At 42.3% G+C, this 26,649-nt stretch overlaps 1 protein-coding gene across 3 annotated transcripts in view; it reads left to right on the forward strand.

Annotated features, from left to right (window-relative positions):
* DPF3 (double PHD fingers 3) overlaps positions 1 to 26,649 on the forward strand; it is a 182,721-nt gene that overhangs the window by 149,974 nt on the left and 6,098 nt on the right. For 2 of the 3 annotated variants that reach the window (XR_003706047.2, XM_077927461.1), the window contains one exon: positions 1,847 to 4,085. Coding sequence is in view for 2 of the 3 variants with exons in the window: in XM_077927461.1 (XP_077783587.1) it covers positions 1,847 to 1,869 (23 nt within the window). In the remaining variant the exon portion in view is untranslated. Of the gene's footprint in view, positions 1 to 1,846; positions 4,086 to 21,983; positions 22,097 to 24,534; positions 24,617 to 26,649 lie in introns of those variants that run through there. The other variant, XM_028724639.2, reaches the window with a different exon arrangement.

Here is a 26,649-nt window from a genome sequence, read left to right on the forward strand (position 1 = left end):
GGCTGTAGTTCCATAGATACAGAAAATCATTCCTGCTAATGCCTGGAGCGGATCAGATAGTTGATAAGCATAGCCTGTAGAAGGGACACCATCTGTGCTAAATGCCTTCTGTGCCTGCTGTCATATTTGAATCCGGCAAATTCTTTTCATCATCATCATGAGAGGCAGGGACAAAACAAAATTTGCAATCTGAAAGTTGGAATAGGCCTAGGTATGGTTCTTCGGGAATTTTGCTCATTATAGTAATATCTGCCCTCTGGATGTTCTGCTCCTAGGTGAATGAGAGGTCACAGCAAATGTGCAAATGGAGAACCCAGAATGGGAAAGAAAAACACCAGACAGTTTGGGTAGGGTCAGTTCCTTTACTGACAGGATAACGCAGCCCTTTAGTTTAGCAGTTATATTCAACTGTAGCATAAAGTAATCCTACCTCAGTCTGTCCCAAGAGACAGGTCACAGCAAAAGTATTTTCAGCAACTTGCCCTCCTTTCAGCATTCCTACACAGATTAGGTTCTAGCCAAGCAGCAGGGACTGAGGCAAACTTGCTATAAACACAAGGACATTTGTACTTTAGATTGTGCTGAGCCACTCTCTGACTCACAAGTTTGCCGACTCACACTTAAGCAGCTGCAGGTGTAGGACAAGCACACCCAAATCAACCCTTTCTTGTCCTTTTTCTCTGTATGCATAAGCCCGCATACACTAGTAGTATTCCCACAAGTGTGGTGTGCTGTAGAACCCCAAGTTTCTCAGTTGTTAATAAACCTTTAAAATCTCCATGGTTGTGCAGATACTGTTGAAAACATATACTGGGCCACAATCCAGCCCATGCTTAAGCCCATTGAAATAATTTGGTTGAAGTACACTAATTAAGTAATGGATTGTAGGTACAAATGGAACCACAATCCCAATGGACTGCCCAATATTTCCTTACCAATATACTCCCAGTCAGATTCCCACGTTCATAAACTCCCATTGTTGATATTTCCAATATATTTCTCTCCTATTACCACACCTTTTTTTCTCACTTTTTGAAAAAAAGAGAAAGAAAATATTGAGTCAATAATAAAGGATGCAAATCAGGTTCATTCAAAATAATCAGTTTTGTATATGAGCACAGAATTTGAGTTAACTTGGTGAAATGTTTGAATTTGGCTGGTGCACAGTATGAAAATCCTTTCTTACTCCTCTTGGTTTCAGAATTCAATATTGTCCTTCAGCAAATGTTTCAACTATGAGGTGTGGGTGTGCATGTGTGCATGTATACAGAATGGTGATGGTGGTGTCATGTACTTTTATGAGAAGTAGTCATTGTGGCTATTTTTAGCAGCTCATAGGCCGAGGTGTTGGTGTCAACGTAATCCTGTAGCAGGCGATTTAGGCCAAGGATAAACTGCAAGTTTTTCATTTGATTCCAACATTAAACCAACACAGCTATGATTGCCATTTATGGTTTGCAGTCCTTAGGTTTGTAGTCACAGAGTTGTCCTGAACTACAGCATTGCCGTTCCTTGTTGCAGCAAAGTGTATAGTGCTGGCTTTCATCTTTGCTCCTAGAGGCAATAAAGCACAGGGCTCCTGCATTTTTTTAAAAAAATAGTTGGAAAGTCACCAGGAGGAGTTTTCACCTCAGCACACCCATATATACTTGCTGAAATTCACTCTTCTGTGCAACTGTTTCAGGCATATGAGCACTTCCATTCTTGTTTGTGGACTCTGTTCAATAGGAATACACTGAATGTGCAAAGAGGGGGTGTTGGCGCAGCAGACCCCGCCCCGTGTGTTCTGCCTGTTGTATGAGGGTTGCTTTTTTAGTTTTCCCTTTCATTGCCTCTCCTTCTGCAGATAACGGTCCTGCGCTCACTTAGATTCTGAATCCATCATCCTTCAAGAAAACTGTTGGAAGAAGCCAACCAAGAATAGCCAGGATGTTCTGATCTTCCTCTCATTGCCTGATCCTTTCATGCCTGTGTCTCATCCCACACAGGAGCCTGGACTGTGGAACGCCTGCTGGCACTTGCTCAGAGAAGTCTTGGGGATTCCCTAAGCTTGTGCAATACAAAGATACCCTTTCCATTTTATTTTATTTTTTAAAAAATCCCTTTCTTTTAAGTGTTGTATGAGTTTGTGTGTGCGTATATATATATATAAAAGCCCAGGTCAAACTGGAACTGATTTACAGTAGAAGTGACTGAAAACAACAAACAAATGAGAGAGAAAAAACCTTGACAAAAAATAGAACAAGTTATTTTATTTATTTGAATATTTAAGAGAGAAAAGTAGTGCTGATGTTGCACAGTATTTTTGTTTAAAAAGCATTTTACTTCAAAATTTAAAAGCAATTCTTGTGAAGAGGGGATTTTTCCCTAGAGCGCTTAAATGTAAGATAAAGACTGACTATTTGCTTTCAGGTTAATTTTTTTTTTTAAGTTATGAAAATAAAGATAAACTCTGCTTTCTCTTACTTTAAAGATGCCATTCATACACACGCTGGGTGTTTTTTCTTTTTTTCTTTCCCCAAACTGGATGTGGTAAGTTTAAAGTTGTTCTGGCTTATTTTCCTGAATGTCTGCTAATGTTTCCTGCTTGGTTGTATTGTATTAGAGCAAAAGTCAAAACTTTCAACAAAATATTTTGAAAATGAAATGCTGGATCTTGGACAGTTGTTGTAACAAGGACTATAAGCGCAGTCTCCCCAGCACTATCATCTTACAGGAACTTTGGGTGTTACCAGTTCTCAGCAATAATGCCACTTAAACTAGGTGCTTATAAAATAGATTTTGTTGTCTGAAAATAAGTTGTTTTCCTGCGTTGATTAGTCCACTCAAGAGCTATCAGCAGCTAACAGCTGCTTGCTATAGTCCACAAATAATGTAAGCAACACAAAAAGAAGCAACCGGGACAATACATCTGGAGAGAAACCTTTTTCTCTACAACTGTTCTAAGAGGCATTTGAAATAATATTTGGAAGAGGTAGAATATTAAAAACCATCTTTCCAGGAATAGCAGAGTTTATACAGTTGGATCTAGTCACAGGTCATAGTTCTCTCTATAGTAATTTGTTAGGACCAACATGTGACATGCTGATAGCTGGTGCTTATGTGACAGTTTTTAAAGAGTGATCCCTACCTATTCTGGGAAGGACGTATGAAAATGACCCCAGGTTCCAATTGATCCAGAACAGTTTCTGGGGAAATCCAATTGGAGAAGCCATTCTGATATAAGTTTTCAGTGGATATTTGCTTACCAGATGATGTCAAAAAGTTGATTGTGTGAGCCTTCGAATTGTACTGTGCAATGTACTTCTATGCACCTTTACTTGGAAGTAACACTCGCTGAGTTAAAATGTGGCTTACTCCTTAGTAAGTGTGCACAGGAGTGCTTAGTCTGCTATACGATTTGGTTTTGAATAAAGGTAATGACACCATCCCCATACAATTTAAACCTGAAGCCTTCTCCTGAAATTCTTAGAGCGATCCTGCTCTAAGAGGACTGAGCAAACCCAGCCATCATGCATTCTCATTGAGCTGGCTCAGGAGTCCAGGGGAGTGAAACCACTTTGAAATATACAACTGTACAGCAGTGGTGCTATGAATTTTGCATGCTCAGTTGTTCTTTCAGGGATGCTGGTTGTGGGGGCAATGCAGAATCCGGTCCGGAAAAGCATCAGACATGTTCAACTCAGTAGGTCAAATCTGCTTCCTAGTGAGGAGCTGGAGCTCCAGAACATTGCACATTAAAATCAATGGCAGAACTCTTATTGGGGTCAGTGACAGAAGACCCATTGAGACAGTCACTTCAATGATTTCACTTAGAAATCTGCAAACTACCTTATGCTGCCATTAAAAACAAATGTTCCCATTAGATGCAAAATGCACAAACTGTACTAACTTGTGTTTTGTGTTCACTTAAAATCAACTTCCAAGGCGCCTCCTGTATACTTCTCTGTAAATATTTATTTACCCAACCTTTTTTAAAAGGAAAAAATATTGTGAAACTGCAATTGCTGTACATAGTTTTTAAAGGTCCTCATTGTTTACAATGCTGTCCTCCATACTGAAAATAAAACTTCCTTCTCTACTTATTTTTGTTTGCTTCCCCATGTGGTAAAATATTATTTCAGTTTTCAAAAAACAAACCAACAAACAAAAACTGAAATACAAATGTTTAACATACTTTTTTGTTTTGTTTTGTTTTCCATTGGTATTTTGACTTTGTCCATAGTCATAGTCAGCGGCTGCTGTGAAGGTAGAGAAGAGAACAGGATGTGCAAGGCTACCTGATGTTGTGTCTGACTTTTGTCCGTGTAGCTCACTCCTGCTATCTACTGTGGCAGTTTGACTGACTCCAAGGTTTCAGGCCAAGGTCTTTCTTAATGGGAGGTGCAAGGAACTGAATATGGGGTCTTCTGTAGGCAAAGCAGCTACCACTGAGATGCAAGGCAAAACTACATGTTCCATTGGGCATGTAAAGAAATGCATGGTTGAGCTGACCAGTTTTATTTTGAAGAAATAAACCTTCAAAAGGCCGTTTAAAATCCATTCTGGGAGCTCCCAGGCCCAGATTTGGGTCCCTCACTGGATTCCCACTGAACCCCCAACTACTGTTAACTCAAAGATTCTGTCAATCACACCTTCAGGGGCAGCTGGGCCGATTCTCAGTGGGAAACTGGCTTGGAGTCAGTAGTTTCTATAATAGGGAACCAAGGGGCAAGGGGCAGAGTCCTTTGGAGAAAACTGCACGAGAGTTGCATGCTGCAGCTATTGTACATTCCCATACATTTCAGTGGGCTTTCAGAGCAGAACCTCCAGAAGGATGGTGATGAATCATTAAAGGTTTAAAGCACAATGCTTAAGTCTTTTGCTTAGGAATGCTTAAGTCTTCATCAGTTCACTAGGACATTAGTCCTACTGAACTCAGCGGGACTTACCTCTGAAGCAAACATGCTGAGGATCAGACTGACAGAATCAAACTACGCATTTGATTTCTTTTGTAAGGTTGATGCACAATTCATAGAAACTTTAAAGTTGGTGTGGCAGCCTGATCAGTAGTATATGTAATGAAATGTAAAACCAAATAGAATCCCGCAGTAGTTCCTCTCTTAGTGTGTGTCTGTCTATCTATCTATCTATCTATCTATCTATCTATCTATCTATCTATCTATCTATCTATCTCTATCTATCTATCTATCTATCTATCTATCATCTATCTATCTATCTATCTATCTATCTATCTATCTATCTATCTATCTATCTCATGGCCATAAATTGACCTACAGTTAATGTACACTTGATCCCCTTTCAGATTTAAATGCAGTTTGGTGTGCACAAAATTTAAGCCCATTGCTACACTACAGAGCTCCCTATGAATAGGAACTTCCATTTCTCCTCCAAAAGATGATAACCACCATGTAAACCACTTTGCCAGCATCTATTTAGTCTGGACTCTAAATCATGTTAAAACTAATCAGAAAGCAAAATAAAATTATTTGAATCTTTAATTGGTGTTAACGAGAGTCAGACAGCTCAGTCGGTAGAGCATGGGACTCTTAATCCCAGGGTTGTGGGTTCAAGCCTGACATCGCAGAGGGTTAGACTAGATGACCCTCATGCCCCTTCCAACTCTACAATTCTGTGATTATATGATTCTGTGTTGCGGGAAATGGCACAGAAAGTGAGCCAGGGAAAGGAAGCAACTCTTACTTTTATTTGTGGTGGAGGCTGTTATAACAGCATTAGGCAGATCCCAATTTTTCTACTAGCCTGATATTTTTTTAACTAGAATAAGCGCTAAAATGTGGATTTGATTAACGACCCCACAAAAGAAAGCATCAAATTCAGTAATGCCAAGTTCTAAAAATTCCTCCTTCCCTTTCATGAAAAGCTTCTATATTTCAGGATAGAAACTCATTTAACAGCACTGTACTCAATATCTTTAGAAATACTTGACTGGACTCCAATTTAATGGCCTGCACTAGTACTGAATGACATGCAGATGAGGTCCAGCTAAAAACTGCTACAGAAACAAAGATTTATTGTAAGTACTGAAAAACGAACAACAGTTTGAAACAGCCTTTTGTAGCCATTGCTTGATGTGAGAGATGGAAAACTTTGGAAATTATTCACAGGTGTTAGTCCTTTCCGATCACCTTATCTGATAGTTCTGCCTAGCAGAGTTGAGATTTAGCTACAGAAATGTTTTTGTGTTTTGTTGTAGAGGCGATTATTATAGTTCCAGTTCATACCAGTGTTCTCATCAGTGCTTTTGGTAATACTTTAAAGTACAGTTTGGTGAAATGGTGCAGTTTTTCACTCTGTCACTGCTATGCCAGCATTAATAGGACAGATGGGGTGAACTGTACAGTGGTACCTCAGGTTACATATGCTTCAGGTTACATACGCTTCAGGTTACAGACTCCGCTAACACAGAAATATTACCTTGGGTTAAGAACTTTGCTTCAGGATGAGAACAGAAATCGTGCTCCGGCGGCGCAGCAGCAGGAGGAGGCCCCATTAGCTAAAGTGGTACCTCAGGTTAAGAACAGTTTCAGGTTAAGAACAGACCTCCGGAACGAATTATGTACTTAACCTGAGGTACCACTGTACTTTAATCAGCACATCTTTTCAACGGTCCCTTTGTAGATGATATATCTGGTGAAATGGGTTGATTAGTTCCCCCCCCCCCCGCCCCCCGAGTGTGCCATCAGAACTATGCCAAATATTTCAGGACATGTAGCCACCTGAAAACTTCTTTCCTCAATTCTAATAAGACCTGCTTATACATTATTTGTTTCTCAGTAGCAAGTTCAGTGACTAGACCTCGAAGTCTGTTATAGAGGCCAAATTCCCTACACCCCATCCTGCCATCCAGCCCATTCCCTTTAGGGAGACTTATTTGATAACTAATTTTAAAAGTCTAAATGTGCCAGCACCCTGAAATCCTTTGTTAACTAGAGTTTACAATGCAATCCTAACCCTACCCCCACCCCCGGTAGTGCAGCAATAAAATTGCTGGCACATTTGCAAAGCTAAGCAGGGTCCAGTATGGTTTCAGATTGGATGGAGGAGCACATGTTGAGATGCCTGAATTGCAGGGGGTGGGACTTAGGGTCCCTTCCAATTCTAATAATAATAAGAAGAAGAAGATGAAGATTTCATTTCTACCCGGCTGGAGCCAGGCTCAGAGCGGCTAACATCATATAAATAATACAATATGCATAAAAACAAGCAATCAATCGATTAAAATGCATCCCAAAATTGATTCAAATAATTTAAAGTTAAAGTTAAAACTGGACAAATGACAATCCCCAGGTTAAGATTGAAAGCTGTTAATACTCGCCAGGACCAACTGTTATTATAGGGACCTGAGAGCGGGATGGGAAACCTTCTTCGTGCTTGTTCTTATACAAAGAGAAAAGGAGTCAGACTGAACCCTGACCAAAGGCCTAGCGGAACAGCTCTGTCTTGCAGGCCCTGCGGAAGGATGTCAAATCTCGCAGGGCCCTGGTCTCTTGTGAGAGAGCATTCCACCAGGCTGGGGCCACGGCTGAAAAAGCCCTGGTTCTGGCTAAGGGCAGTCTAATCTTCCTGGGGTCTGTTGTTATTTGCAGATGGTAAATGATTCATATTCATATCTACTTAGAAGTAAGACCCACTGAGTTCAATGGGACTTTCTTCCAGGTAAGCGTTTTTGTGCAGCAGAAGCTGCTCTTTCAAGCAGCAGTTCTGCCTGGTATAAAAATGGAATTCACCGCATGCTTGCAACCTTTTTTCTATAGTAGCACCAGGAACATTAGAAGCAATCAGTCCTGATACAGTTTTCCGAACTTCAGGATGAGCTTCGCAGCCCCAGCCATCTATTCGCTAATGGCTTGTGCTAAATGCAGATCTTGAGGATCAACTGCTAGTACAGAACTAAACATGATAAGCATATCTTGCTAATGTTCTGTTTCTAATGGAAGCAAACTAAATTGGTTCTAATTGAAAAGAAAAGGGGGAAAATCAATAGATCATTCTCTTTAATGGGAAGTTAAATTTTAAACATTGAACTCACATCAAGTGGTTGAAATAGTCTCTGAAGGTAAATAACTGAGCAGAACTCAGCAGAGTATCTTCTTATTTTGGTTTGGCCTTTATTAGACATGGGAATTAGAATAGTACATTAGTATTACCATCAGGTGTCAGCAGGATTAAATGTAAAAGGTGGAACTATTGAACAGTGCGTATCTGCATGACACAAACAGTTAAATCATCATGTGCACATGCTAGTTATGTGTATTGCTCTACTTAGTTTAGTTCTCAGTTTACTAATTATGGGAAATTATAATCTTCCCTCACAATATAACATGACATGCCACAGTAAAAAATGTTTCTGAAGTGTGTTGCTTAGTACTGGAGTTGATAGTAAACAATATACCATTTTCTAAGGAAGACACTGCTAGAAAATTGGAAATAAGATCTCCACCCCCTGCTTATAGGCACCCATTCAAATGTATTCCTATCATTTAATAGATCAGCTGTATGTTGTCAGGCTTCTTCAGAGCCCATGGGTAGAGAATCCTCCTGTGAAGTGTGTTAGCACATGGTCTTTGCATCCCTTAACATTTTGTGTAAACCTACAGACTTCTCTCTCTTGTTAAAGATATAACTGCAAAGCATTGTGCCATGACTCTGAATTGAATGAGGATACGCTGTCTAATTCCGAAGGTATGTTTACACCAACCTTCTCCAACCAGATGCCCTCCAGACAATTTGGACTACAATTCCCATCATCCCCGACCATTGACTGCTGGCTAAAGCTGCTGGAAGTTGGAGTCCAAAACCACTAGAGGACTTCAGATTGGGGAAGGGTACTTTACACAAACAAATATCGGTTCAGACAACCTGAACTGCAACCTTCCCTGGAGGTGCTATGTGAACTCTTCATATACGTTATTCCAAGTGTTTTCAGTTCAGTATGACTTACTGACACATTGTTGACCTGGATTATAGAAAATGTGATGCACTTGCTTACATTCGGAAAAGCTTTCTGACAGTAAGAGCTGTTTGGCAGTGGAACAGACTCCCACGAGATGTGGTGGACCCTCCTTCCCTGGAGGTTTTTAAGCAGAGGTTGGATGGCCATCTGTCATGGATGCTTTAGCTGAGATTCCTGCATTGCAGGGGGGTTGGACTAGATGACTTGGGTTGGACTTGGGTCCCCTTCCCGCTCTTAAGATTCTACAGTTCTACTGTATTGAATCTGCTCTCTCTCACATTTCATAAGCAACCACTAAATAATCGTAGGAATGTAATGTCAATGTCAATGTAAGAGCCATATAAGATCTGCGCATCCCATGTCCACATAACATCTAATAATACAAAATTAATCACAGTATCCCCTACAAGCAGGATATATTTAATCATAAAATTAGGCAAATTGTCAATTGCCATATGTCTTTTGTGGATTAAGAAGAACATTCTTCCAGTTACCTTCCTTGTTACCTCTTCCTCCTCCCAACTTTACATAAATGCCATATTTTTTGGTCTATAAGACGCACCAGACCACAAGACGCACCTAGTTTTTGGAGGAGGAAAACAAGAAAAAAAATATTCTGAATCTCAGAAGCCAGAACAGCAAGAGGGATTGCTGCGTAGTGAAAGCAGCAATCCCTCTTGCTGTTCTGGCTTCTGGGATAGCTGCGCAGCCTGCATTCGCTCCATAAGACGCACACACATTTCCCCTTACTTTTTAGGAGGGAAAAAGTGAGTCTTATAGAGCAAAAAATACAGTATTTGAATTAATGCTAGCTTTTTCCGATACTGGAAAAGCCACTACAATAAATCCCTTTGTTTCTTGTACGTACAAAATCTGTAGACTCGATGCAAAATACCATAATGAAACACGATGTGTTTCAAAAAATACTTGAAAAGAGAGAAGATTAAGTATCTGGGTGATCTTTCGGTTTCAGAAGGTCGTTGGGCTAGTTCCAGGTGAGAGTGAAATGATGATGCATCTGGAACTTTCTCTTTCATTCATCAGCAAGAGAAGCCATTGCAGTACATGGGGCATAGATTCATTCTTTGTAAGTATTACCTTAAATCTGTCTGTCTGTTGGGCAGCACTACAAATCATGCACACACAACGCTGCCTGTTTGTACTAACCCAGTAAGGATGAGAGAGAAGCTTTATCACATTGCATTATAGCTTTATAAGGAAGTTTAAAGGTACATGTGTAGTTTATGGGAAATGGTGGTGTTTATTAAGTATTGGGGGTGGGGGAACAACCACAGCCAGTCTGCTACCCTGAATTTTGAGTGTACCATGACCATGTCGTTTTTGCTTGGCTGAACATTTTGAAAGGGTTAGTGAGCTTGCAAGTTGATTGAAAGCTCTGTGGTGTGTGAACTGGCCAGGCTGAAAAGCCTGCAGCATATAGGGAGAACTTCCTGAGCCCCTGAAGAAATTGATTCCCCTGATGAAGTTTGCCGAGGGTGTCATGATGGGTGAAAAGGGGGTACAAAGGGAGCACCCCCTTGTAGCTCTTGCATTGTGGTAATTCACCCAGCCTCTCTTCCTTCCTATCAACATATTGTTTGTCTGCCCCGTAGCTCAGCAGTCAAGTATAGCAAAATGCCCTTGCAGAGAGGTACATTCAGCATGAAAGATTTGCGCAGAGTAAGTTAAATTTTATGTACTTTTGATTGGTAGTATCTTATAAGTTGGAAGAGGCTTTATTTTCAGAGCGCTTACATGACAAGCTTAAATTCCAGTTTTACATATCAGTCTTCCTGCCATTAAATCCCCTTGCTTTGCATGAAGACAGGTTTCTTCCCTGTTGGGATTGTTAAGCTGTCTAACTGCCTTTGGCAATTAGCAATTCATTCCCCATAATGCTTTGCTCATTGTAATATGTACTCGTGTGTCTGTGTGTGTGTGTGTGTGTGTGTGTGTGTGTGTGTGTGTTTATCTGTGTTTTCTGGAGGTCGCAGTGACCTAATTCACCCCCAGGAATTGAACAGTGTTGGGCGCCTTATCTAGTGCATTAACAAGCTGATGCATCAATATAAGGTCATTTGAGTGCTTCCCAAGCAGATTTCATAGGCAAGGAGCAAGCATTTTGCCTAGCAACTAGGAATGTCAGTAAGGGGCAGTTTGGTAAAAGTGAGGCAATGCACTAGGTATTTAGCCTGACAAGGAGAATTATAAGGAAGCCATGTTATCAACAGATCTCAGGTTAAGGCTCCAATCAATAATTACTGCATGCTTGGGCCCAGGTGTCAGCCCTGCATCTTCAATGCAGCAGTCTGATGCCCCAGTGTGTTTTTTAAAATTATTATTAGTAGTAAAGGCTCTTCCTTTCCAGGATATTGAAGGCGAGGCAGTTCTTGGGTGCTCATATGTTAGCTGTTTTGCATTTCCTAGATCTAGGCCAGAAAAGGTTCTGCCATTAAAGTTGGATGGATGCAAGTTTTGTTTACATTTGTACACGCACCTCTCTGTTTCTTTGCTGCTTCTCTTGCTTTCTATGGCTCCCATGAGTGGTTTACAGAAGGGGCCTTTCTTTTATCTACATTTCATCCACCTGGCACCTGAATATACTTCAGATCTACTACCAAAAAACCAGTTCACTCCAATAGCAAACTCAGGTGGCAAGAGACAATAGAATTAGGGCCAAAATGGAGTCACTGAGAAACATCAGGGAGGTACCAGCATATCCAGAGGAATATCAAGGTTTGCAGAAATGTATGTGCGCGCGCACACACACACTCATAAGGGGGCAGCCCAGTGAGGACTGAGGATGCTCAGTAGTCACAGAATGGTGAGTGTCAGATGGAAAAGAAAAAGGGGAAAGGGGAAGAGTGGAATGGCATATGCTAGAGGAGAACATAGCTGGCTGGCTGGCTGGAGCCCTGACCAGGAGCTGTGTTGTTAGGATAGGAGGATACATGCTAGCATTTTGAACAGGTAATATATAAACCACCAACAGTGATGTATGTAGTAGCAATATGAATCCTTCACCGGGATTCTCTTTTGTGTTTTCCTACAGTCATAATAGGTGGGAATCATCAATTCAATCTATCTATAAAGTCAGATTCTGATTAGCGACAAGTTAAATAATGAATGGCCCCTTGAATGTTACCGTCACTGTCTTAAAATCTGGTGATAAGCATGAAAATTGGGCTCTCCTCACTCAAATATAAAAGATCTTCATATACTGTACATCGCATAACAGAAAATATAAAAATTTGTCACAAACCTTGCAAATTTCTACACAACGAAACAATTGCCCCAAACTACGTCTGAAGTTTCAAGAATTTTATGTGCAACAAAGAGATGCATTTTATTGGGTTTTCCAGTGAAAATATGGCCAAGATTCCTACCATGGAGTCCTAGTTTCATGTGCATAGTTGTTGAATGCAGGGATCTTGCAATGGGAACCGCAGTGGTTGATACAGAAATTGATCGCTGGTTGCATTTTGGCATGGAGCTGTGAGCAGTGTTGAGCTGTTTAAACCCTCCAACAGGGATGTCTTGGATAAAGATATCTTAGAGCAGTGGTTTTCAACCAGTGTGCCTTGGCACCCTGGGGTGCCTTGAATGGTGGTCAGGGTGCCGCGGGCAACACTGGCCTCTGTCCCTCTTTCCTTCTCTCCCTCTTCTGATGCTTCCAAAGGCTTCCACAGCTGTTGTTGCAGCAGCCCTGCTGCTGCCTCCCAAGCTGAGGTGCTGGCCTCACATTCACCTGTGGTTCGTCTCCATTGGGACACTAGGACTGGGGGAATCCTCTGCCCAGGTTCCTGTGGGGCAGCATGAGGAGGCACCTTCCTTTGGGGCAGGGGGGAGAGCTCAGAGACCAGCAGCTGCCTGGAGGACTCCCAAGGAGAGGGGAGAAGAGAGGAGGCTGAAGGAACACTCTACAAGGGAGGGTTTCGAAAAGAGGTGGGAGGCTGCCAACTCTGCAGGCAAGGGGTGATCTAACTGGGCTCCTGAGCCCCACAGGGGTGCTGCAGAAAGAATGCAGGTGGTGAAGGGATCTGTGGACTCAAAAAGGGTTGAAAACTTCTGTCTTAAAGAATGTTGTCTTCTAGTTCTATATAGCAAAACTGACACATCATTTTATCAGGGGTTGCTGTGATGAGGAATCCTAGTTTAGCTCTGTCTTGAGCCTTCTTTCTCTTTGCCCAGGTGTCAAAGTGAAGAACCCAGGTGTGATGCCTTGTTCCTTCAACTCTTCATCTGCTTTTGAGTTTTACTTCCTCTTTGACTCTCAGTTCAGTGAAAAGGAAGCTTGCCATGGCTGCTGAGCTCTAGCCAAAATTTATAATACATGTAACTCAGCAAAATGTATTTACATACAACGCATTTCTTTTTAAGCCTGAGTTTAAAATATAAACTTTAATTAAAACCTGAAAGATCACCAATCAGAACCTCCAACTCACCTCTTGCCACTTAAAGCTCAGCCATATAGTCACTTTGGCGAGTATGAATGGAAAAGGAATGGCATAAGAATGAATCATGTTCACAATGCATCCCTTTCTTCTGAGAGCTTAGTATGTCACTTTATAATAGGAATTGATGTGCAGATGGTATAGTTAAGTAGCCATGATCATGGAGATATTGATAGGACATATGAGGATAGTGCAGCACAGTATATAGGGAATGCTTGTCCCTAGTGAGTTATGTATTTGATTTGTGAGTATCTTTGTAAGTGTTGTGGTAGACACCTGTTTAATCTGAGATGTAAGAACAGCAAATCTAAACATTTGATCTATTTAAAATAAATTATCCGCTAACTTTAAACTGAGAAACTAACAAGCCTTTGAAAAGTTTGTTCTTTTTCTCCTTCAGATATGTAATGTCTTTCCCCCACACCATAGTGGGCCAGCAGAATGAACAGATTTAAGTGCTACACGATGGGATAGGTATATATGTATATAGTTTTAATTCTATCAATGTTTAATTGTTTTTAATGATTGCTTTTTCTTTGTTCTTATTGGTTCTTGTTTTTATCTATAAGCTATTTTGTGTCCTGTCAGGGGAGAAGGCGGAGTATAAATTAATAATAAGAATAAGAATAAGAATAAGAATTGGTTGTGAGCAGTCCTCACAGGATCAGTTTGGTGCTGGGTGCTGGCAAGGAACAGGTCCAACAACTGCTCTTCATAATATAATTGGTAATTTCTACCACTATTAATAGAAAACCAGGGAATTTCTCGTAACCAGAAGAAACTTTCATTATCTTTTCATCAAACCTCTGTGCACTTAACTGCCTGTGAACTGTAAGCATCAACAAGACATAAATTGTTTCTCTTACTTGAAACAAAACCAATAACTTATTCTATAAATGGAAGCTGTCATATCACAAATTTCTTGTTTCTTGAAATATTATTAAGAGGGTAGATTGAGGCTCTAGGTGGGGTGGAGCACCCCCGACCTTGTGTTGACTGTGGCCCCATGTAGGGGTGCAAGTCCAAAGCAGGACTTGTTGTGTGAAGCATTGGGAAATTAAACTGAGCCAAATGTGAAATCGAAAGTATCAACACAGCGACGAGAAGCAGATACACAAAGCCATGTTAATGTGGCATGTATTGATTTTACTTTTTTTTAAGAATAATTTTTTATTAACCGACCAATCACATCAAATCAAACCAAATTACATAAATTCCAAATTACACAGCCGAATTTTAAATTTTTGTTGGGGCTACCCATATTTCAAGTTCTGAAGGAGATCCAATCAACTTCTTGCTTCTTACTGCTGTTTTAATGTCCACAAATCTAACCTTATGATGTTCACAGTACTATCCAGTCCTTTCTTATTGTTTTTCCACATCTCTTGTTGTTATTTTCATATATTTTTCCTTTCTCTTTGTGACCTCTGATAGTCTCCACAAGCTGGTTAGAACAGTTTGTAATCCTGCGTGGATATTATTATTTTTTTCCAGTAGCCATATCCAGACGTTTTCCATATAACATCACTTCCATACATCAAAACAGTCTTAGTGTCATTAATCTTCACCAACCTGCCTCCTTTCTCAAAACCTCTGAGGAGATTCACCAGGAATGCAGTCTGAAAATAAGTCCGATCCTCCTCCCGGCTATAAATCCTTTGGCAAGATGGCGACTCCGAATTAATTTCTGCGCCATTCCAAAAGCTCTTATTGCTTCTCGATCTCCATAAAGCATACTTTTGGTTAAAGTTTATCTCCACACAGACCTTAATCATCCTGCTTGGGTCAGTTCAACTGACGATTCTAATGAGGAGGGGTTCTTGTAAATCACATAGAAGGAAAGTAAAAAAGGTCCGTCCCCCCCATTCAGTCCCATTGTCAACATACCCAGCCTTTGGTGTATCTTCATCGTAAAATATTCCTGTTTCTCCAACCCGTCGTCTTCTTTCGCAGAGGTCACTTAACTTAGCAGACTTCACTCCCCTTCTTCACTTGAAATATGTGCATTTGCTTCTTTTGTAATTAATTATTCCAAATTGCTGCAGCTAGTGCGTGATCAGAGACAGCGTCCAGGAGAGCCGAGGTCCACATGGGGGCATTCTGCCTAGGGCCCTCACCCCCTTCTTTCGAATTAGGGGGTGATTTATGGGCACAGCAGGCAAGGGCAGTGTTCCCCATTTCCTTGGGGCAACAAGGGAGGCTGCCTACTCCCATAATAGCCTCTTAATTACCCCATGTGGGTCGGAGAGATGGTATTGTCGGCCATCTTCCAATGTGCCCCTAGTGGCCCCCCATGTATTGATTTTACTGACGTTTTGTAGGACAGGTCTACTGTCATGAAGATGTCTGGGTCTTACACAGATCATTAAAATAGTTCCAAAATAAAGGGATAGCACAGCATGGCCAACATAAGCTTAGCTGTGCTTCTGTTTTCCATAATGAAAGAACACTTGCATCCTTACAAATTGAAGATAATTATAGTAGAACATTCTAAAGCAAAACTAAAGTAAGAAATAATGGGGATGAGAATGGTGATTTGGTTGGATGATTTTAAATCAAGGGAATTCTAAAGCCCGATATGAGAATAGCATATGAGTTAGATGACCCACGGGTAACCATTGTGAACATTAGAAATTGCAAGGGTACTGACTAATGTTTTGGGAATTAAGATTGCAAAATAACCAGAGAGAAGACCATGTCTGATAAACAAATCTTCCCACTACAGTGTTTAGACTTTGACCAATCACTGACCAATTGTCCACCGAACTGGGTAAATATGATTTACCTCAAGAACAACTTGCAGGCCTGCTGAGAGAGTAGCATTAAGTTTTCAAATCTGTCCTGTGGTTCAGGAACCCACAACTCTTTGAATTTGGGGTTAAATTTGCAATCAGGACATGTACTTGTGGATTCTGTTTAGAAAACCACCACAAGTAGAAGAGAGAGAGTTCAGAGGAAAATAATACAGTCTGACCAGTGACTGTTAAAAATAAACAAAAAATAAATGCACACGTCTTCCAGAAACAACACTATATATCAGGAATATACACTGGGAACCTGGTACTATTCAAACATTATTGGGCTCCACCTCCAATCGCCCCTGACCATTGGCCATGCTGACTGGGGTGGAGGGGAGCTTTTATCCAGCAGAACCTGGAAGGCTACAGGTTCCCTTGCTTCATGGTGTAGCATTTGTATCTTGATCTTGTAGTTGTTTACACAGAATAAACTCCCGCTGAGTTCAGTGGGTTGTACACCTAGGTCATGAATTGCTTCCTGGAGTTTTAATTCTGAAACAAGAAGAGAGCTATCACTTTTAACACAATTAAATCCTGGGAAGTCAATTGGCCTACTTTTGGTAATGATTTTATACTGCCCTTTAATTATTTGGCTATGACATTGCATTGGAGGCTGAGCTGGGAATGGTATTGTGTTGACTCTTAAATTGCACAAACTGGTTTTTCATAACTTTAGTGTACACACCTGCAAGGCTTACACTGGAAAATATAGCCACCTTGTATCCTAGGGAAGCTGTTCTGTGATTACGTGCTCCTAATTAGCTGGATGAAAGGCCTTATAGGTTGTCCTAGGAGAGGGGCAAGATCAGGGAAGGGCAGAGACGCAGCACACAGCTAAGTTATATTGACAGCTTTTCAGCAACACTGAGCTTAGGAAGCTGCCAAGGCATGGACAAGGATGTAAATGCTGAGATTTGTATTTGGAATGCTGGTTAGCCTAAACTGGGCCTTGAAGATAATATTAGAAATAGGAGCTTCCCATTGCCATCCACTGGGGGAGTGGCTTTGCCATCCAACATAGACCTGGCCCAAAGGTTATTTTAAGCCAAATATTGGTTTGTTTTTGGTTACAGCTTGTGACTCCATGAGCTTGTGGGTTTGGAGAACCTTGGCTTAGCTCAGCCCAGTCCAGTGTAGCAGCAAAAAGGACCGGGGAGGAGCAAAGTGGCTGCATGTTGCTTTCTGGAGCCTGCACATTCATTCATGTTAAGCCAAGGTTTGTCTTAGTATGAAATGTGAATCAGGCCACACTCTGCTTTACTGTAGATGTGACCCATCAACCGTTGACCAATTAAAATCCATAATGGCCCTCAATTTCCAGTTACTCAAATGCTGCATATAGGATGTACCAGAGAGAAGAAAATACCAACCTGGAGTGATATCTTGTCTTTATATTCTTTGAGTTTTCCTCCCTGAAGTCTACCTAGCCTAAGCACTTGCCTCCAGGCTGCTGTCATGCAAGGCTAATCAGATGACGGAGCTACTGTCTTAGGTCCTAGAGCTCCCCTCCTGGCCCACTTGGCACAACCTCATCTTTGTTGTAAGGAAAGCCATTTAGTAAAAGGGGGAGGGGTAGGTATATTATATTTTTCTTAAGTAAATGGCCATTATTTTTTCCTGAAGTCATTAGGGTTGTTGTTTGGAGAGGATATTGATTTGCTTTAAGATGTCTGGTTGCTGTGGCTGTGCATATGTGGCCACAATTAATCTTGTAGCGGAGAATTCGCTAATGAAGAAGCATAAATGAGCTGTGTTAAGGTCGTTAGTGGTCATTGGATGTCTGCATACAGCAATTGCTCCTGCCCTTAATGGCATTTCTGGTCATTAAGGTTTCACAATTAATGATAACCGCTCTTTTTAAATATGTGTGCGTGTTGGGAAGCAAGCTCTTCTTCAAGAATTCCATTTGTTTTCTCTCAGATGTGCCTGACTAACAGTATTCTTTTAGAAAGAAATCCCTTCACAAAAACCTCTGTTTTAAATTCTGGGGCTGCTGTAAAGCAATGGTGAGATGACCAACGGATCCAGAGATGATTGCAAGCTAGGAAATGGCTAACGGTTCCACTTCAGGGCTGGTTCTACTTCAGAACAGTTGACTATGATGAAGAGTTTGCATTTTGCTGAAGATTCTGTGTAAAGATTGTGCATGGGCCTTTGATGAAAGAGGGCCAAGGCAGTAATTTTGGGGATTCTTGTTATGGGATGCCTGCCAATGAGGGAGAAAGGACAGAAAGCACAGAAAGGAGAGCAAGATTGGGAAAACTTTAGGGTGGTTCTATCCATCCCCAGGTCATCCCCCAATTAGGACTCTTAAGCAAAACATTTCAAAAATTTCAAGGAAAGCAAACAAAGAATCTGATGAAGGAAACATTTCTCATGGGGATGTCACACATCCTAAATCTCAGTCAGCTGAAATGACTAGATAAATTCTTGTTTGTTGTACTAGGTAGTTGGACAGCTGGTAGAGAATTGAATCTAATAATAAGGGAAGTGCCTCACTGAGATAGGAGGGGCCCTCCCCCAAGTGTCATTTCAGGTGTCTCCCCTGCGTGTCCCACAACTGTAACGTGTAAGTCTCAAGCATCTTTCTTTGTTTCAGATCAGTCACATGATATAATAAAAAGAATAACAATAACCAGCACCAACAGACATGTATTTCTTGTCTCCCCATATAGTTATGGGTTGCAAGGCTCACAGATGATTATGAACCTTGTGGTAAATTCCAACACACATGCACACACAAACACACACAGTTGTTAGTTCAGCGCTACTGTGTTTTGTGAGGGTTTCCTTTTTCCGCTCTTTTTTTTTTTATTTCGCTTGGTAGAAGTGAATTGTTCCACCAGGCAGACTTCCAATTAATCACCATGTGCTTGATCAGGGACCCTACCCTGATTTCATAGACAAAAATATACAGAATTACGCCCTGAAGTATGTGTAATATCCTACTGCTATGGGTGACATAGCAGTTTTGCATTGTTGCGTTAAACTCATAAGCACCAAATTATACATTACTTTTCTTCCCCAAATATCTGGGGTGGGGAAGAGAGATGGATCAGGGTTGCAACATGTTGTGGGGCCTTAACCCTTCCCCTGCACATGATGGTTTTGGTCCAAATCACTGTTCTCAGATCTCTTATTAGTTACAGAGGTGAAACCATGCAGGCAACTTACATATATGCTTGTATGTCATCCCTGTATGTGGCTAATGACAGCTCTGGCTTAGGGCTGGGGGAGGGGCGTATTTGGATTAGTGTTGTACCATAGAATAGTGGGCGATACTTTTTCCACACCTTGCCTCATTCCAACCTTCCATCACAGCTGCTTTTAGGAAAAGAAAATTATACAGGGAGATGCAATCACAGATCTCCCATCAGGTCCACTGTTCTTTTACAATACAATAAGCTATGGGTACACAGGAATCACAGGGACGCAGGTGGCGCTGTTGGTTAAACCACAGAGCCTAGGACTTGCCGATCAGAAGGTCGGTGGTTCAAATCCCCGCGACAGGGTGAGTTCCCATTGCTCCTGCTAACCTAGCAGTTCGAAAGCACGTCAGAGTGCAAGTAGAAAAATAGGTACCGCTCCGGCGGGAAGGTAAACGGCATTTCCGTGCACTGCTCTGGTTCACCAGAAGCGGCTTAGTCATGCTGGCCACATGACCTGGAAGCTGTACACCGGCTCCCTCAGCCAATAAAGTGAGATGAGCGCCACAACCCCAGAGTTGTCCGTGACTGGAGCTAATGGTCAGGGGTCCCTTTACCTTTACCTTTACCTTACACAGGAATCAGTGGGACTCCTAACATGCAGAGTACATTCAAAACCTCATAGAACTGTCAAGATGAGTGAACATACCCAGACAAGTAGAAGAAGAGGGCTGGTTGAATGGCTAGACTTGAGAGGAAGAAATGCAAGGTGGCCCCACCAAAATAGCACATGCATGGTCATACTTGCAAACGGTTGTCTAGAATTGGCTGCTCACTAGCTCTCAAGTGCTCACCTTAGAAAATAAAATTTGTGGAGTGGAGACAACAAAAAGACAATAGAGGCTGTTACGTGGCCCAGAAGTGGTCTTTTGAGTTTGGTGGCTCTGCTCAGAGGCCTAAACTAGATGTGCTATGCAGTGGTGCTCATGTTTCCCTTGACCTTTTTAAAGACCAAAAGCAGCCTTAGGAAGTGAGTCTGAACAAAGGAATGGTGGGTAGGAGGACATGCTCAATTATTTTCCATCTGTCATTTCCCTCAGTCTTTTCCATTCCAGCAGCTGCTTCTCCACCTCTATGGAAAAAGATACAGGTTCCTTTTGTCTCCTTCCCCATGGAAAGCAGTGGGGGGAGTTGAGTAGAAAAATGGAAGAAGGTGAAAGGCTTAAACAGCCTCCCTCCAGCCCATGATCCTTGAACTTGGAGCTTCTTGAGTCTACTTGTGCTTTGCAGGAAATACTAAGGGACAATACCCATGACAGCCAGCCACATTGAGACCGAATAACTTCAGAGCTGAGCCATTATCCCCTAGCAGTTCTTCAGAATCCTTTGAGAGACTGGAAGAAAAGAAAGGTGAATGCTGTCTAGCCGCAGCATTGTGCAGAAATACAACAAGAGGGAGGATCAATTCTTCGGGAATTTTCACTGCTCCTTCTTGCTGCTCCTTGTAACCACGTTCATTTTGAGCACAGCTCTTACGCCGATTGATTTCGTTCCAATCAAAAGTCATTTCGTCCCCACCCCTGCCCAGTTGCTAACGATTGCAAGTCTTAAGCCATGCAAATACTTGAAACGACAAGCTTTTCCTGTGTGAAGCCACACGTACGTCCTTTGCTTACTTTTGCACATGTGCATTTTGGATGCATGTTAAAACTTGGGAGTTGCTGAGACAGGGATGTAGAAGACTGCTTGTGAGAGATGAAGATTGCATATGTGAAGGCAAACCTTGGAGGGATGGGAGACGTGGTTGAGAAGGTGATTGTTGTCATTATCTCAGCGGTCTACTGTTGTCTTTCTTGTTTTGCAGAAGGAACACTGACCCTACCTTTGGTTTGTTTGTTTGTATTTCCCCCCTCCCCTCCAGAACCCCCCATTGCTGATCCTGCTACCGTAGTCCTGCTGTTTTGCAAAGCTGGAATCGACACGCATGTAGGGGAGGGGGCCAGAGCCCAAGCAGCTGTCCCCAGTAGATGTGACTGTTATGCTAGCTTTCCTTCGTTTATTCCTTTTGTAGGTTATGTTTGGTTCTGGGGGTCGTTGGGAGGTGTCTTTTTCTTTTTCTTTTGTTTGTTTGATCCTGAAAGGTTAGCTGTGCAGTTTGGTTTCTTCTGTGCGAACCAACCTTGGGAGTGCAGAGCTCTTAAAAATACAAATTTCTATCGCAGCCGCAAGTTTCAAATTGGTCTCCAAGCGAGGTGGTGGGCAAAGCCCACATTGCTTCATTTGGAAGAGGGAGGTACTATTTGTTCCTTCCTTTCACTCTCCTTGTTTTTGTAAAAGAGGAAAAAGAAGAAAAAGCCCACAATGTTTTTAAGAGCTCTGAATAAAACTGCTTTGCCAATGGGGAAGCGGGAAGGGATGACTTTGGTTTTTCTTGTGCCCGGCAGCAAAAGGGTTAATGCCTGCTTTCCTCTTTGATATCCATTAGTTTGGAGCCCATGTTGTGATTGGTCCATGTCCATGTGTGTTTTGTTCCTGAACTTTATGACTTTGATTAAAGGAGCAATCCAAGGTGCGCCTGACTAAGGGTGGACATTTGCCATTTCTCCAGGTCACCCAACCTGCTTGCAGTTCACAGCAAACATGACTGAGGCTGTCAAAACCTATCAGTGGCAGTGCATTGAGTGCAAATCCTGCAGCCTCTGTGGGACGTCTGAGAATGATGTAAGTTCATCTTCATTACCGATATTGAGATTAGCAACTTAGTTGAAAGGCTATAAGTTCATTTGTAATGTTCATTCATTTAAATCACAGCACTTTCCGCAAGCAGAAGATAGCCTTTTCTATGATCTATAATGTTTTGGTGCGCACACATGCTCTCTCTCTTCCCTGCCCCATTGTTTTTAACTATTATACAGGATCATTTAAGATGATAACACTTGGTACAAATGGATCAAGGTGATGACAAAACTGTGATGGTTCAGGTGGCCTTCATAAGGCTCATTTGCTCTACCCAGGATGTAACCACTAAAGAACTTTGCAGCAAGGGAGGGACAAGCACTGCATTTGCCAACTCTGCAGACACCCCCAGCACAACCAAGGGAAGGAGTGCTGCTAGTGCTCCTTTCCCTATCCCAAGTAAATTAAAACAACTGCAGCATAAATGAGGGACCACCCTGCACTATTTTCTTGAAACCACGTACATGATGTGGCTTCCAGTCTCAGGTTAGGAGGAAATCTCTGCTGTCTTGCAGAAGGGTGTTTCACAAGATGTGGCCCAATGCAAACACCATCCCCTCTGCACAGACAGCAAGGGGAATGAAGGCCTGTGATAAGCTCCCATCATTTTACGGCAGAGGAAGGGAACTTGAGGACTTCCAGATGTTGACAGTCTCCAGCTCCCATCAGGCCCATCCAGCTTAGCCAGTGGTCAGAGATGATGCAAGATGTGGAGGGCCACCGATTCTCCACCTCTTAATAAGGCCACTATAATAAGAGTGTGTTCCTTTCTGATCTGGGTTTGAATACGTGTGGACTTGAGTTACGATAGCTAAGGGTGGTTCAAGCCTCAGTGTATTAGGACCTGGAATATGTTTTGGCTGCAGGCAGCGGACATTGGAGAACATGCAAAGTCCCAAAGGTAATGTGGTAGAATCACAGTTCAATTACATGTACATTAGCTTTGTAAGCACTCTTTAGTAAAATGTTTGGAAATCTCAGATCTGAAGATGGATTTTAAAAAAAACCTTTCTTCCTCCCCCTCCTGATACCACTGGTGTCATTTGTCTTAAGCAGGTTGCTGAATTCCCCACCTGGTCTAATTTGCTGTTTTGTTTAGTTTTGCATAATTAAAAAAAAAAATATTTATTTAAAAAAACCTGACCACTCATAAAAAATCAAGTTGGTGCACAACAATATAAGGAGGTTGTTGTAAAGCAAAAGAGACCATAAATAAAATATTGAATAATCATTAAAAATGACTGGCTCATCTTGAGAAAATGCGCACAGCCTGTTGGTGTTAAAGGGTCTTCAAGAGATGGCTGAAAATGAGCATTAAGGATGCCTGCTGAATCTCTGCTGCAGAAGTGGCTCAAAAGGTGGGATAGAGCCACTGTCCCAGCTTACTGGAAGGGAGAAGGGCAGGAGAGAGGCGGTGGGAAGGTTGGTGTAGTGCAAACTCACCGGGAGGAACGCTGGATTAACTCCTCAGGCGCAATGCATCATGCCAACCTTCCCATAAGGACGCGGGTGGCGCTGTGGTCTAAACCACAGAGCCTAGGGCTTGCTGTTCAGAAGGTGAGCAGTTCGAATCCCCACGACGGGGTAAGCTCCCATTGCTCGGTCCCAGCTCCTGCCAACTTAGCAGTTCGAAAGCACATCAAAGTGCAAGTAGATAAATAGGTACCGTTCCGGCAGGAAGGTAAACGGCATTTCCGTGGCACTGCTCTTGTTCGTCAGAAGCGGCTTAGTCATGCTGGCCACATGACCCAGAAGCTGTACGCCGGCTCCCTTGGCCAATAAAGCGAGATGAGCACCACAACCCCAGAGTCGGCCATGACTGGACCTAACGGCCAGGGGTCCCTTTGCCTTTCTTAACCTTCCCATTGCCTTGCCACTCCCCCTTCGTCCTGGTAAGCAACAGCGACCCACATAGCAGTTCTGCTCCACCTGGCAAGCAGCTTCTTTTGGCACTGGAGATTTTAAGCATCTTTCCAAGATAATAACAGGCAACAACAACAATAAAAAAGCAGAAAATAAGCTGCTTACACAAGCCCCTCTTGTTTTAGCAAGGAAACTTTGCTTTTTTTGGTGCAAGGGCTACAAGAAGCCCGCCCCCTCTCTCTCTGTGTGTTGATGCTGCTGTTAGGCCATGCCCTGAGCAAAATGAGAGTCCCCCCCCATTTGAAATACAAGTTGCAACATGCATGCCAGCTATCTCCAGAAATCCTGCCTGTGGAAAAGTGAGAACAGAGTGACAGCCATTTCAGAAAGCAGGAGGGATGCTCCTGGCTCTGTCTGCATTCATATATGTTCTCTGTTGTCTTCTTGCCACAACTTTGTATTTATAGTACCACAATGCACCCATTTATGAGATACTGTCCGCTGCTATGACTAATCTAATGTCCGTCTTCTTCTCTTTCCTCCTAACAATCTTGGATCAGGACCAGCTGCTCTTCTGTGATGACTGTGACCGCGGCTATCACATGTATTGCTTAAACCCACCAGTCTCTGAACCTCCTGAAGGTAACATTGCTTGGAATCTACCCTATTGTTGCTGTTTGCTGTTGTTGTTAAATATTTCTGTCCCGTTTCTCTGCTCAGAGAGCACTCAGGGCACCATTTCCAACTTTATTTATTTATTAAATTTGTATACCACCCTTCATCCAAAGATCACAGGGCAGTTCACAACAGAAAAATACAAAATGGAAAACAGAATACAAAATAAACCAAAACCAAAACCAAAACCAATCCATAAACCCCCTTCAATACTTATAAGGCCATAGAATGTTAATCAGCCAAGTGTCTGGTTGAAGAGAAATGTTTTTGCCTAGCGCCTAAAGATAAGTAATGAAGATTCCAGATGAGCCTCCTTGGGGAGAGCATTCCACAAACAGGGAGCCACCACAGAAAAGGCCCGTTCCCGTTTTGCCAAAATATGAAACAAGGTAAAGACGTTTTCAAGATATGGAAAAAGGTAAAGCAGTCATTGTTGTAAATCATGCTGTGTATGTGCAATTACACAACGTGGCTTAGCCAAAGGATTCATAAATACTAATGCAAACTCCTTGCACATCAAACAGAATTTGCACCAGCAGATGAGTTCGGGTGACTTATAACTTGCTTTGCAAGCATTTTAGAAGCCTACACTAACAAAAGTAACACAAACCAATGGGTGGTTTCTTGACTTAGGAAACATGACCATTCTTGAAACCTACTTACATTTAGAGGTGTACACCTGCTTCAGATGAAACCTACATCACAAACTGAATCAGCATGCATTGGAGAGGTTTGGATCTTGTCTGAAACAGAGCAAGCCTTCTCCAAAGCAATTCATGGCAAATTTGGGTTGCTCCTGAAGTTGCAAGGGTATTTAGAGCAGTGTTTCTCAAAGTTGGGTCCCCAGCTGTTGTTGGACTACAACTTCCATCATCCATAGCTGGCAAGACCAGTGGTCAGGGATGATGGGAGTTGTAGTCCAACAACAGCTGAGGACCCAACTTTGAGAAACACTGACTTAGAGTCTCAGGTGTTGAAAATTGATGCATATTTAGCAGCAGAGAGAAGTAGGCATTTGCAAATCATGATTCTTTCTGGTATTGCTAAAGACGAGTAACCAGAAGCAATCTCCAGTTTTCCATCTACTGTAGAATTATGACATGATGAAACAGCATCTCCTGAAACTGATAGGTCTACAAGCAGGCATATGTAACTTCTCCTCTGTTGTATTAGGCTGCCTTAGGCCAGGAACGAGCTAGATATTGTTGGACAACAACTTCCACAATCCCTGGTCATGCTGGCTGGGTCTGATGCAGACTGGAGTCTGACAACATTTGGGAGGGGTACAGGTCCCCCAACCCTGGCTTAGGCCAATAGCACAAAGCTCAGTGTTAAATGGTGCTTTATTACAGCAGCAAAAGCAGACAAGAAAACGGCTTCCTACTTCCTGCCCCCTAGTTACTCATTTTAACAGCTGCCTTATTGACTCTGCTACACACTCGGGTCAATCTTTGCTTTCCTTGCAAGTTTTGGAACAAGTGACGCTTCTCCCCGCCGCCAGCCTCCAAACAAGGTCGGGGGACAGCAGGATGGTGGCGTTCCGCCTCCCCGCTGTCCCCCGAGCTTGTGGGGCTGGCGGTGGGGCTCTCCTGAAGCCTGCATTCGCACCATAGGACGCACACACATTTCCCCTTCATTTTTGGAGGGGAAAAAGTGCGTCCTATAGGGCGAAAAATATGGTATATATCGATTGTGGAAGCTGCTGTGTCTTTGAGAGTGTGTGTGTGTGTGTGTGTGTGTGTGTGTGTGTGTGTGTGTGTGGTGACTTCAACAGAAGCTAAGGAGTGATTTTCCAGATTGTGTAATGAGGCCCATGCCTGTGCCATGGGAAATCAACCAGTTAACTAAATAATTAAATGTGTTATGTGAGTCCAAAATCCTACCTCACAGAGTCAACTGCCTGCCAGATCTCTACATAGTTAACTTCCTTCTGATCAGCCTCATAGGGAAATGGGGGACAGAAGTAATTTTGACACATCTTCAACTATCCATCTGTTTAT

The sequence above is a fragment of the Podarcis muralis genome, chromosome 1 (genome assembly GCF_964188315.1).
Source record: "Podarcis muralis chromosome 1, rPodMur119.hap1.1, whole genome shotgun sequence".
Lineage (NCBI taxonomy): Eukaryota > Metazoa > Chordata > Lepidosauria > Squamata > Lacertidae > Podarcis > Podarcis muralis.